At 41.3% G+C, this 12,493-nt stretch overlaps 1 protein-coding gene across 10 annotated transcripts in view; it reads left to right on the top strand.

Moving 5' to 3' along the window:
- Positions 1–12,493, top strand: part of nfyc (nuclear transcription factor Y, gamma) — a 35,110-nt gene that overhangs the window by 8,987 nt on the left and 13,630 nt on the right. For 5 of the 10 annotated variants that reach the window (XM_041809100.1, XM_041809108.1, XM_041809103.1 and 2 more), the window contains exons 2-4: positions 7,989–8,095; positions 8,247–8,318; positions 10,302–10,415. In XM_041809100.1, the coding sequence (XP_041665034.1) occupies positions 7,997–8,095; positions 8,247–8,318; positions 10,302–10,415 (285 nt within the window). In that variant the 5' untranslated portion in view covers positions 7,989–7,996. Of the gene's footprint in view, positions 1–823; positions 959–7,988; positions 8,096–8,246; positions 8,319–10,301; positions 10,416–12,493 lie in introns of those variants that run through there. The other 5 variants (XM_041809105.1, XM_041809109.1, XM_041809107.1 and 2 more) reach the window with 2 other exon arrangements.

Raw genomic sequence — 12,493 nt, forward strand, 5'->3', positions numbered from 1 at the left:
ACCCCTCTGTCCAACGGATGTCCTTGTTTACACACGAGCACCAGACGGTGACGCAGAACTAAGCAGCAAAGATGACATCCATGTTGAAGGATATTCGTCTTACACTGAGGACTGTGAGAGAATATCTCTCTATGTTGCTGTCACTGTTGGTGTCAGGGGTCCCCAGGGGTGGAGGTGCAGCTGGTCGCTGTGACCTCAGGACCCCCCAGGCCCCCACCCTGACAGTGCCAGACGCCCAGATGGGACAGGCTGTCAGCTTGTCAGCTCCAGGGGCAGAGGAGGCTAATAGTTTGATCTGATCTCTTCTGATGGAATCTTTGGAGGGCGCCTCTTCTCTCAGTTGCCTCTGACTCCCTTCCTCTCTCCTCCCTTGTTCCCTAATTGAAAGTTTCCATTGGTGCCTTTGACAAAACAAAGTCCCGTTGGGGAAAGAGAGAGAGAGAGTGTGAGAGATTGAGAGAGGGAGACTAAAAATAACTCTTAAGTTGAAGCCCTTGCTGCCAAATCCCAGGGTTGGCTGCTGTCTGCATGAGATTTGAATATCATTTGTGCCTCGTATTGTGACAAAGGTATCAACACAGGAAGGAAAATGAACACAAACCACTTAGACATGGCCAGGCCTTTGAGTTTATCGCTAAGGTTACCACTACAGCTGAGCGTTCACTCTTTTGCCCTTGTCTGCCCCCCCTCCTCCATGTGTCTTTACATGTGTACACTGTCAGTAAAGACGGTGTGGGCAGCCAGGGGGGAGTCAGCTGTGCTCCAGCGTGTAATATGCAGGTAGCTTTAGCCCTGCCCACTTTGACGCCAGAGACTGGGCCTAGCACTGGATGAAGGTCACAGGAATGTGAGATTGGCTCCTGCAGTCTCTCCGTCAGCAACTGAGAAGGAAACATGTAGAGGGAGATGAGAGGACACAGAGGAAGCGAAACTCAGAGGGGGATGGCGAGCATGTACAGTATGTGATGTTTTTATTTAGCTTCTTAGATAGCACACAGACACAACCACTGGGGTCACTTCGGTGCTGCAGTGAAAGTTGAAAAACCTGTCCTTTTTCTATCCTCCCCCCACTCTCCCTCCCCTTCTCTCTTTCATCTCTCCCTCCTCCCTCTCTGGTTTCTCTCTCTCACTCTCTCACTCTCTCTCTCCTCTGTTGAATGACCTTGGGAGATCAGTGACTAGCACTTCCTGGAGTTGGCTTGAAGCAGAACCAAGGGCAAAGTTTGCAGGGCCGTTAGGTTTGGTCCGGCAGCACCAAAGGGATGTAGCACTGCAGGTCACTATGAGCCTGAGCATAATTACAACCCTGTCTGTTTTTTTTTTTTAAATCTCAAAACCTTGGTGCCAGCATCTGTGAAAGAGTGCATGTGGGTTTTAGTGGTTAATCTGTAATTTCTGGCTGAGAACTTCTTGTTTTTTGTTTTGCTTGAGTAGATCATTTACTCTGCATGCTGTCAGCGTGCCAGTATGTTTGTGGTTCATCAGGGTGAACATAAGCGTAGAACAGGAGTCGTAAATTCATTCAAAATGTTTGTTAGAATGACATTTGTTACCTGTCTGTATTTACTTCTCATACTCCAGTGTAGTGAAAAAGCTCAGTGTTGGTTATCAGTGTAATGATATATGGTGGTTTATGTTAGTGTAAACAGTGCTGCATTTGTTTTTCTGCTTAGGAGGCCAGTTTAAACATCACAGAAATTAACCTTTAGTGACCTTCCTGCTGAACTGCCCACTCGGCATCACGGACAGTTTCACACAGCAGCATGTGGACAATTGACCTCTTACTGAAGACATGTCAGTGCAGCTGAACTCATTTGTAAAAATAAAGCATCTTTCTGTGGATTTAATTGTTTTCTAGTGTTTGACAGTTCATGTGCATTCATGTTTACTTTTTGCACAGCCTGATAACAGTTTGAACTGTCTGACACCACAAAGAGCAGTGATGTTTAAGGTCAACTTAAGGTCATACTAGAAGAGAAAATGTTCTTTTAAAACAAGCAGCAACCTCTGGGGCTAAAAACGAAACATGAAGTGTAGAAGACTGAAGTCAAGTGTCCACTAGAGGCTGAATGCAGAAGCTTTGGAACTCACCAGTTCACCGCATGTTAAAATGCCTTTTTTATAGCATTGATTTACATGATTACAGCCTGCTTCAAAAACAACACTGTTCATGTTGAGGTCTTTTATGAGAGAGGAATTTATTTGTAACTCGCCTGTTTTGATAAGTTAAGTTTAAGGGTCATGACTCTTTGACTACAAGGTGGTGTGCTGTGGCTAAGTCAGCTCCACATCTTTGTCTTTTACAAGGCTGACTGAAAGTTAAATATGACAGCTGCCATGGATATACCTCAAAAGAACTCAGTATTTTCCTAGTACTTTATTCTGTCTTTGTTTTAGTCTTTGTCATCACCTCTACATTATCTATCTTTGTTTACTTCTGTCTGTTGTTATTTTATATCAAAGGTATATATTCAGGGTCCACAGATCATCAGCTTGACTGACTATTCGGCATTAGTCTGATTATCAATGTCTGTACTGGTGTACTTGTTCTTTTTGGAGTATTTTTTAAAATCACTACTTCTGCTTTTACTTGAGTATATTTTGGAGGAAGTACTGTACTTCACTGCATTTTAAAAGTATGAAGTACTGAGTTAAAAAATAACAAACACTTAAAGTCAAAATTAGGAGGTCCAAGCTTTCTGTCCACATGAGAAAATGGTCAGTAGTTTGATTTTCACAACTATCAGCTACACATAACGAGAGAATGACTCCAGGCTTCATGCATTTTACCTTTAGGTTCAGTCATATCTTAATAAACAACCTGGATGGAGATCCCTATGCTGTTGTTGTTATAACACATAAATGTAGTTTAGGCCTGAAAAATCAGCCCTTTGAACACACTTTGAAGTTTAAGGAATGAGGATGACCAACGAAAAGACTTTGGCTGTCAGTTGGTCCTTCCTAAAACACCACAAACCTATTGGAACATATGACTGATATTTACAGCCGATATAGGCTGATAATACAGCAGATTAGCCAGTTGAAAGCATTGGCAGACATTTTCAGATCTTCCCATTTCTAATATCATGCCAATAATACCATGCATCCATATTTAAAACCATCTGAACTCTATTCAAAGAATAATTAAAATGCATTCATAGAAAGATCAGAAACGAAATGTAGTATAGGCCTGAGTTTAAAGTGTTGTAATGCAAAATTTATCCTTTAGCTGTCAGAGAATTTGCCAGATTTTCACACTTGGATGAATAAATCAATGAAGCACAGGATCTGAACTGGCATCAGTTTTAATTGGGGCCTGACTGATACATTCATTGGCTGGTTTGTCTGGCTGACAAGGACAAAGTGGAAACATAATTTTGGCATGTATGTTTTTAATATGCACTGATTTTTCCTTAGGTTTAGACATCTTTTAATAACCACTCTATTAAACGGTTGTGACACTTATCAATACACCAGTTTAACATCGTCCTAACCTGTTTGATCAAACTGCAGGTAAAAGTGTCTGTCATTTTGTGTTCTTCATAGATTCTCCTGATCATTTGACTCACTCTGCCACCATTTCAACACTATCTATGGAGGCGCTCAAAGCATGAAGGGGAGTAACGTGGGCTCAGAGTTTATTGGCTGAATATAAAGTTGATAGCAGGATAAAAAAGCGCAATAGAGGAGGATAATGTCCTTAAAGATGAAACATGGTAAGAGGTGAAACTGACACCAGATTGCAGTGAATGAAAATGTAAATCATACACGTCTTCTTTCTAGTCTTGTCAATGAATCAATATTCACAGAAATGCTGTATCGTGGTGTCACATATTACCATCAGCTACCCTGTGATTCCCACTGCTAATCATGAGGCGTGATGCATTCTCACATAAATATTGTCTACCTAATCTAAAATGTATTATTCCCTCTAAAAATGCCATTCCTCTCTCAGAAATTCCACATCTGTCGGGCTCATGTGGTAACTCACAGAACTGTGAGATAGAATTTTACTACCACTCACTTTCTGCAGATTCTCACACATTTTAAACACATTAACACCCATGCCTCTTCACTAATATGCGGGTCAGATGGTCCTCTCAGGGAAGCGAATCAGCATGGCGATGTGATACTTCAACCTGTCAGAGGTAAATTCACTCTTCTGCCTCAAATCAGCCTCCTGATTGTCCTAAACTGCACAGCCTCATTACTGATAAATCCCACTAAGCAGAATAGCCCACTTTACTCCACTGTCAAGTCATTAAGTGTATAATTACCAAGGAACATTTCACCTTAAACAAAAAGCAACGAAAGCTTTCTTCTTTTGTTCAGCCGTACTTGCTTTTTAGCGATGTGTAGTTGATCACTAAAAGTTTTGTCCCTCCTCTTTGCCCTTTCCTCGCTCTATGCTCTTTATAAATAGGCAGATGGCTAGGTGATACTATCTTGCGATTTTCCGGTCTTTGCCTCTCTGTCTGCACTGCTATCAGGTTTATTTGAGCAGGAACTGAAGCCTCATGTACAGCGTGTGATGTCAGAGTAGGAGCGGGGCACTGATGCTGCTGTGAGTGGCCACTTGATGTGACGTGCCAGTGAGCAAGCAAGACAGAGAGGGAGGGAGAGAGAGGAGGAGGAGAGATGCAGGACCGGGGCTGGCTGAACAACATTAGCGCTGATTCAGCTGCTGTAAGCGGAGCAAGCATTGACTTTCTGAGAGAAGTTGGAAGAGGGGGATCAGGTGATCAGGACAAAACAGGAGAAAAACATACTCCCATGGAGGATGGAAAAGTGGAAAGTACTGAAGAATAGACAGGAGTAGAGATGTGGAGCTGCTGAAGGGAGGAGAGCAAGCTGCTGTGTTGGACAGTGTCAGCACAGCACGGACATGACATTTGTCCTAACAGACACACACACACATACAGACAGTCGGAAACCCAACACCGCGACTCTGCGTCTCAGTGACCCGATGAAGGACAACAAACCCGCAGGGAAGAAGAGAGGAGAGATGCAGAGCAAGAGCAAAACACAGTGTACCCTTATCCAGCCGCTTCAACACAATAGTACACAATATCATCCAGAATAACATTCTCACACAAAGCACAAAGCATTCACAATATTTGCAGACACTTAACCTAGCTTTAACAATTTATTTTGTAAAGATTTTTAATTTAAAAGCACTTCAGAGCACACTATAGATCTAGAACACAAAAGCAGATTGTGCTTATCGCTGCAGATAAAGCCATCCTGGGACCAGCTCTGTCTGCATCAGCCTCCAGACCTTTAACAACTTTATAAAGTTGACATTTATTAGCTTTCAGGGAGTTTCACGATGGATTTTCTTTGTACGGCCGATAGCCCCGCACAGAGTGATTGTTTGACTAGTCTAGACTAAGACCATAGAAGGTGTTGCAGAAGTCAGCAAGAACACAATATGCTCTGCACTTGTGTGTCAGTCATGGGCCGGCTCCCACGCAAACTTTCCGTTGATGCAAAGCCATGGGAAATATGCTAATATGCTGTTTTGTAGGTAGAGAGAGCGCCACTTAGCTAGAGGAGTACCGCTCAGAGGCATGTTGAATACTTAGGCCTTGTTCTTTTCTCTGTTACACACATGTTCTGTTTCTTTTTCGCCTCTCTCTCACACTTGCTTTCTCATTTCTTCTCACATATTGACTTCCCCTCTGCCTCCTCCTTTCCTCCTGTTGCTGTGGTTTGTGCATGGCTGTTTATTTATACTGAAGGTCACAGGGTCAGGGAGAGGTGTGTGATTTTATTAAAGACGGTGTTTGTAGAGGAAATGTATTAACTAAGAAGTGACGTATGTGTGAAAGCATAAGAAGGCATGAGGGAGGAAGTCCTACATGATCTTTTTTCTTGATGCTGAATTCTGTTCAGCTCCTTTCTTATTCTGTTTCCTGTTGGCCACAATATTGTTATTATTAAAGTTTGGAGTTTGATGGTTGTCTCTAATTAGTGCTTGGTAAGGGCGAAAACCATGCAAGCTTTACAGGCTGAACAAGGCTGCCTCCTACAGAAACATCACAAGATAAAGTACTGAAAGTAATGTTTTTAAAATCTTGCATTGTGAGTCTCATAGCAGAGTATGTTCCCCTTTCTATCACCAAAAAGTGCATGGTGAACTCCTGCACACTGTCTAAATTTCACATATAATTTAGCCACATTTTTGTTCTAATTTGTGTAATTGAGAAAAGGTTCTCATTTTGTTCATGACAGCTTTTGATTAAATATCTGATAGTAAATCTGACGTTTCGTCAAAGGTTTAGTACTCCATCATTCATTAAAATAGTGGACATTATAAAGTTGAAACAAATGGCATCCTAAAGTATTAAACTCTCTGACAACCTTGGCTTGTATTCCTTCCACCCTGTTTGCACAGGGCACACAGATGCTACAAAATCCTCTGAGGTCATTTCAGCCCATCCGTCAGAGGAGGAAAAACTACAATTCCCACCAGTCATTCTCAGCCCGGTGGAATGCTGGGATTGTTCTAGTGACTGCAGGATTTCAATCAACCTTGAAATGCAACTGGACACAGGAGCGTCAGTGAACAGGGGGGGCGGCACAGTCAAGGTCAATCACTGGGCTGGCATGCCATCGCTAGAAGCAGCCTGATTGATTTATATAAAGCTGACCCCCCCTTCCTCCCCTGCTGCCATTCTGTCTCATTGATTTAGGCTACTCTCTGCCCAAAACTGACTAACAGAGCAGGATGCAGCACTGCTGCTTCTTTATTATTCAGTAACTTCCACAGCTGCCAGGGAAGCAATCTCTCCTGTCAAAAATCAATCAGGTGATGGGTCGGCTCTCAGAATTAGTGATTTATCCGTGTAAAATATTTACAACCGCACTTAAGTGGCATGAATAAAGAAGCTGACATGGACCCAAAGTCCAAACAATCCCTCACATCAGGGGCAGAGACTAGATGGAGTTTTGTTGTCAGACAGGTGGAGTGAGAGGCTGTCTTTAGCTATAGCTATAAAAAAAGAAAGATAAAGAGGAGACCTTAACTCTCTTTTAAATCTCTTTCATTGCTCTGTCAAGTCTCTCTCTTTCTCTCCTTTTTCTCTCCTGTCTGACCCACATTGCGAGTTTGCACATCAGTCTGACAGTGTCCCTGTCCGTGCCTCTTACCTCCCTCTGATAAAGCCTTTGGCACTTTGTCTTAGTGCTGGATTAATACTGAACTGGACATGGCACTACCCCTCCCTCCACAGCACACACAAACATACACCCCCCCTCCTCCCGTCTCTCTTGAGTAGCTCCACACACTCATCCCTTGTTCAACCCCCCAACCACCCTCACCCCTGTGTCCCTCTTTTTCTTCTCCCTTCTGCCAAATCTTTTCATTGAGGTACGAGGAAAAAAGGGAGAGTGCGATCCAGACACTCCAAGCTCTGCGTGCTCAGACAAGCAGGCCAATATTCCCCCAGCAGATTCCTGGCATGCCATAGTAACCTGCTGGATCCTCTTTCAAACCGTCAGACCCCTTGTAGAAGCGCTTGCATGTGTGGAACAGTTGGTTTATTTCATTTTTAAAGCTTTTGTCTCAGAGAAGTGTTTATGGGTTCATAAGGCTGGACACAGTCGATCCAAACATAAAGCCACGTGTCTTTTGAACCGTTATTTCAGCATTGTCCTCGGTGTGTGGGGTCAGCGGCAGCGTTTGATTTGCACATGGCATGCTTGTGTTTGCAGAAGAGCTGCTGCCTTGGCTAAAGGTGATAGTGCTATTCATGATAAAGGAGTGTGCAGATAGTCTGGCAGTGGGTTCTTGGGTATGTTGACATCCCACATGAACAAGAACAGGACAAGTTGAGGCTCTTTTTTAGATTTTATTCTGCTATGATAGTAGGCTAGGAACAGATGTGTCAGGGATCCACTGTTTTCTGTGACTGAATTGTTAAACCATATCTTTTTGTGCTTTTTAATATAAATGCATCTACCTGTCTTCTTTCTTGTTCCAACAGAATAGAGGATGTCAGCAGATGCATTTGGAGCCGGGGGCAGTGATGCCCAGCAGACCCTGCAGTCCTTCTGGCCTCGGGTCATGGAGGAGATCAGGAACCTGACTGTGGTACGCAAGTCGTCTTAAACAATCATAAAAACTCATATCAGTCAATATAACACTAAAGGTCACTGGTTTATACAGTTTAGAATATAAGCACATGATAAAAAGCAACAACCTTCTTCTATGTCTTGACTGACCACCTATCTGTGTATTTCAGAAGGATTTCCGTGTGCAGGAGCTTCCTCTGGCCCGTATCAAAAAGATCATGAAGCTAGATGAGGATGTCAAGGTAACGGCCCTAGTACTACACTTTTTGTAGGTGTTATACTGGTAACCAAAACCACAGGAGCAGATGACACAGTTGTGAATGATTGATCATTTTCTTAGAGCACTATATTTTCATGTTGTGAAAAATTTCAAAGCCGTATCTTTCCTATTCCTTCCTCTGAAAGATGGACTAAAGGCTTATTTATGCTCTACGCACGCATGAAAATAGATCTGTACGTTTTGAACTTTACAACCGTCAATACTTTCATACGGACACGTGTGTCTATTATGTTGGAGTGGACAATGAAAAACAAATCCACTAGAAGCCGTCATCTCTCACAGAGTTACTTTGATGCTGCTCCATCCACCCCACAGCGTGAAGAAAGAACGGTCTGTCCTCTGCTCAATAGTGTTCTTGTAGCTGTCTGTCTTTGTGCCCAGGTGCGCTAACATCATTGGTATGTTTGTATTTTCAAACAACTCACTCAATTTGGGTTTATATTTCCTCAGAAATCTTAATTAAGTCTTTTTGGATGTGTCTTCTTCACTGTGTTTGCAACACTGGGTTGAACTGTTGGCCGCAGCGCCCAGCACTGCCCCATGTTTGGTGGTTGTATTGCAACGTTCAGTCAGTGTCAGTAAGCTTCGAGAGAACGGACTAAGGTACACATGGACGAAAATGAATGCAGAGTATGGACAGAAAGGTCCGTCCTTATCCGAATGTGGTTCAAATGTAGTGCATAAATTAGCATTTACAGTACCTTGATCTAGGTTTTGATTTCACTTCAATTATTGTACCAAAAGTAGATGTTTCAGTGGAGTTAATAAATCATGTAAGGCAAAGTTAAGGCTTTTTAAAAGTTTTAAAAAGTCTTGAATGCAAGGAACCAAGGTCTTACAATTTGTTGTTTTTAATTTTCATATTAACGGAGTTACAGTCCACATAAACTTATGGATATGAATATCGAATATGATATAACTCAATTAAACTGAGCTATGGCTGATCAGCTGCAGCAGTAAAGTGATCATTGACAGCATAATGCTTTGAAATAAAAAAAATAGAACCTAAGGAGTATTAAAAGTATCCTGAAGTGGGAATTTAAAGTTTTTTTGTTCTTAAAACCTAAATGTAAGCTGTTACACAGTTAAGATTTAGCTGCAGTTCGACACTTGTAAATGAGTTCTTCTAGATTGTGGTAGAAGGTAAAAAAGTAAAAAAAAATAAGACCCTGCACTCAGACTCCTAATGGTATCAGTTTTTTTATGGTGGAATCACAAAAAGCTCGTTCTCAGTGCAGTTCAAACAGAAACGATCAGGCATTATACAGATACTTATTTCTTTCCAATATAAATCAGCTGCAGCTCTTCAGGCAAGTTTAAGTTAGAGGCAGCCAAAGTAACTTTTCAATTAAGGGCTTGTTTTCTCTTGTTTCACATCCAGTGTGAGCTTATGTGTCGTGTCAAGAGCACTATGCCCTTAGTTAAGCAGCAGCTTAAAGTGGTAAAGAGATCAGCAGATCACTAACATATCTGAAGACAAGACCCTTCTGTCAGCTGTGACGCAGCAGCTTTCACTGCGCTGTGGGCTAATCATGAACATGTTGACATTACATTTACTTTTTATGTATTTAACTCTCTTTGTGTTTTTTTTCTGAATGTTCAATGCATTTTTATTTAAATAGTAATTCCTGGCTAGAGGCCTTCAGAATGTTTTTACTACTGAAGAGGTGTTGCTGATGATGATAAGCTGACCTGAACTTAGACTGTGATAAAAGGTTCTGTTGTTTAATGACTATTTATTTTTAGTAGTGTTCTAGGCTGAAACAAAGCTTTTAAACTAAATATTTTAAGTGGCCTTTTTAACACATAGATGCAGTCATTGCTTTTGTATAACAGTGATTTGCTGCTCAGGTGCTGAGTGATTCATGTTGTAGCTGTTATGTGATTGATGTTTGATAGTCTGTGGGTGTTTTTAACCAGCTGTGACTCCATCTCGTCCCTGCAGATGATCAGCGCAGAGGCTCCCGTCCTGTTTGCTAAGGCAGCTCAGATCTTCATCACAGAGCTCACCCTTAGAGCGTGGATCCACACTGAAGACAACAAGAGGCGTACGCTACAGGTCAGACACAGAGATGGGCGTTCTGGTTCTTTTTTATCCCCTCATGTCCACCTTACAGGACACGTTTTTACTGGTCAGACAAGGCTTCAGTTAAGGAAATCTACTTGCCTTCAATTTTTCAATACTGTTTTGACTTTCTGTGATCTTCCTTATCCTGAATTGTGTGATAAACTTATCGAAATGCAGGTGCCAAATATTGACAGTTAAGAACTCACTGCATCACTACCTCATGGCTGCTCATGGGGACACTTATGACATGGAGTGTGAAGTTAGGTGACTAAAGAAGAAGAAGCATGGCAATGTCAGACAGATTTTTAAAGAAGTGAAGAGATAAAGCGTCTTGATAGTTGAAGTGGTCACTAAATTTCAGTACATAAAGACATTAATCCTGAATTTGACCTTTTTGGGTTTTTAAACACTTAGGTTATGATGCATCATTATATGATTATGGTACAATAATCACAGAGTTTCCCACACATAGACAATACTTGGGCAGGCTGCCCAGGTTTATTCAGCAGTAGCAGTTCTGTTTCCCATGTTTTTTGAAATCCATATGTGTATAATTATCATCACCACGCAGCGTGAGAGAGAAAAAAAGTGGACTAGAGAAGTTCACCTATTGTGTCATAATGTCCCATGTTAAAACTGCAGCTTTCCTAGCTGCTGTTTTTATATTTTTTGCAGCTCCTTGCTGCTGATGCTGCCTTTCACTCATAGTTTAGGATGATTATTGGGATCCTCATCATTATCGACATAGTGAGGCTGGATCTGACACTATGAATGAAGAGAGGCCATTGCCAGATTAACATGCTCATAGTTACTCGCTGTGGTCAGAAGGCAAGCTCCTGCATTCTGGACAATCTGCAGACATTGAAGACTCTTTTTTTTTTTTTTTTTTGGCAGACCTGACAGAAAGACCTTACAGTAATCTAATTATTAAGAAACAAAAGATTGAATAAGGACCTTATAATCCTGGAAAATAGGACTGATCTAATCTTAGCAATATATCGGGGGTAGAGAGAGACTCTTTCATCACCTCTTTATATGAAAATCAAACTAAAGGGTCTGATCAAAAAGCACACCAAGGTTCTTGACTCTGTCTTTGCAATAAATGACACAGTCACTCAAAGACAGAGTGAAATTATCAAACAGATATTTAAGTCTAACTGGTTAATTTTTTTTTTCTAAATTATTAACAGTGTAGACATTTGCACCGCCTTTATGATTACTCTTTTGTCTTCATTCTTTCCTTTTTTTCAAAGAAAGTTTAGCTGGGACCCGAAAAGAGCTTAAGAGCTTTGCAAATTGACTTAATTCGCTAAATATCTGTCTGGGACGAATATTCAGAATAAAAGCACTGTGTTAAAATCTGAACTCCATCTGGATACAGAAAGAACGATTACGCTTTTATTCTGAAAAGTCCTCTGTGTTGCTGTTCTTAACATTTTATGCCAGGGATTTTGTTCGATTGATGTAATCTGACGGATGCTGGGTATATCTGACTCTGTCGCACAGCGATCGGTGGTGGACTGTGATTGGTCGTTCTGTCTCTGAGTGAGAATGAAGTTAGATGAACAGACTCAAGCTTCTGCTGCCCAGGTACAGCATAAATCACTGAAACACTGTAGCAGAGAGCAATGAATCACTCTACATGGTCGGTATGGAGGGTAATATGGACCAGGGTTGGAATGTAATTTTTTCATCTACCTGCCACTTTGGCTGCTGGATTTAAAAATCTACCAGCCACAAACTGTATTTTAACTGGCAGAATTATTTCATAAGGTATAATTGTAAAGGCTTATAGTATTCAAGTTATGGGCTATTTAATAAGAGAGAGTTGGTCCATAAATTATCCAAATTGTCACAGATTTTAAATCTTTTTCTTGTCCTGTATTCGACCATTCAAATGTTTGCTGTGCTTCCTATGGGGGCACTGTAAATTCATAGGCATTTGAGTGTTCCAGTATTTTATGCACGATTTCTGCAGTCTAACTCAAAAATTCAGGCTTTTTTTAACTACCTTGGGCTTGCAACAAGTAAGACATTAATACAAACACACCTTCAGCAGATAGAACAGT

The sequence above is a fragment of the Cheilinus undulatus genome, linkage group 16 (assembly GCF_018320785.1).
Source record: "Cheilinus undulatus linkage group 16, ASM1832078v1, whole genome shotgun sequence".
In the NCBI taxonomy this organism is placed as follows: domain Eukaryota; kingdom Metazoa; phylum Chordata; class Actinopteri; order Labriformes; family Labridae; genus Cheilinus; species Cheilinus undulatus.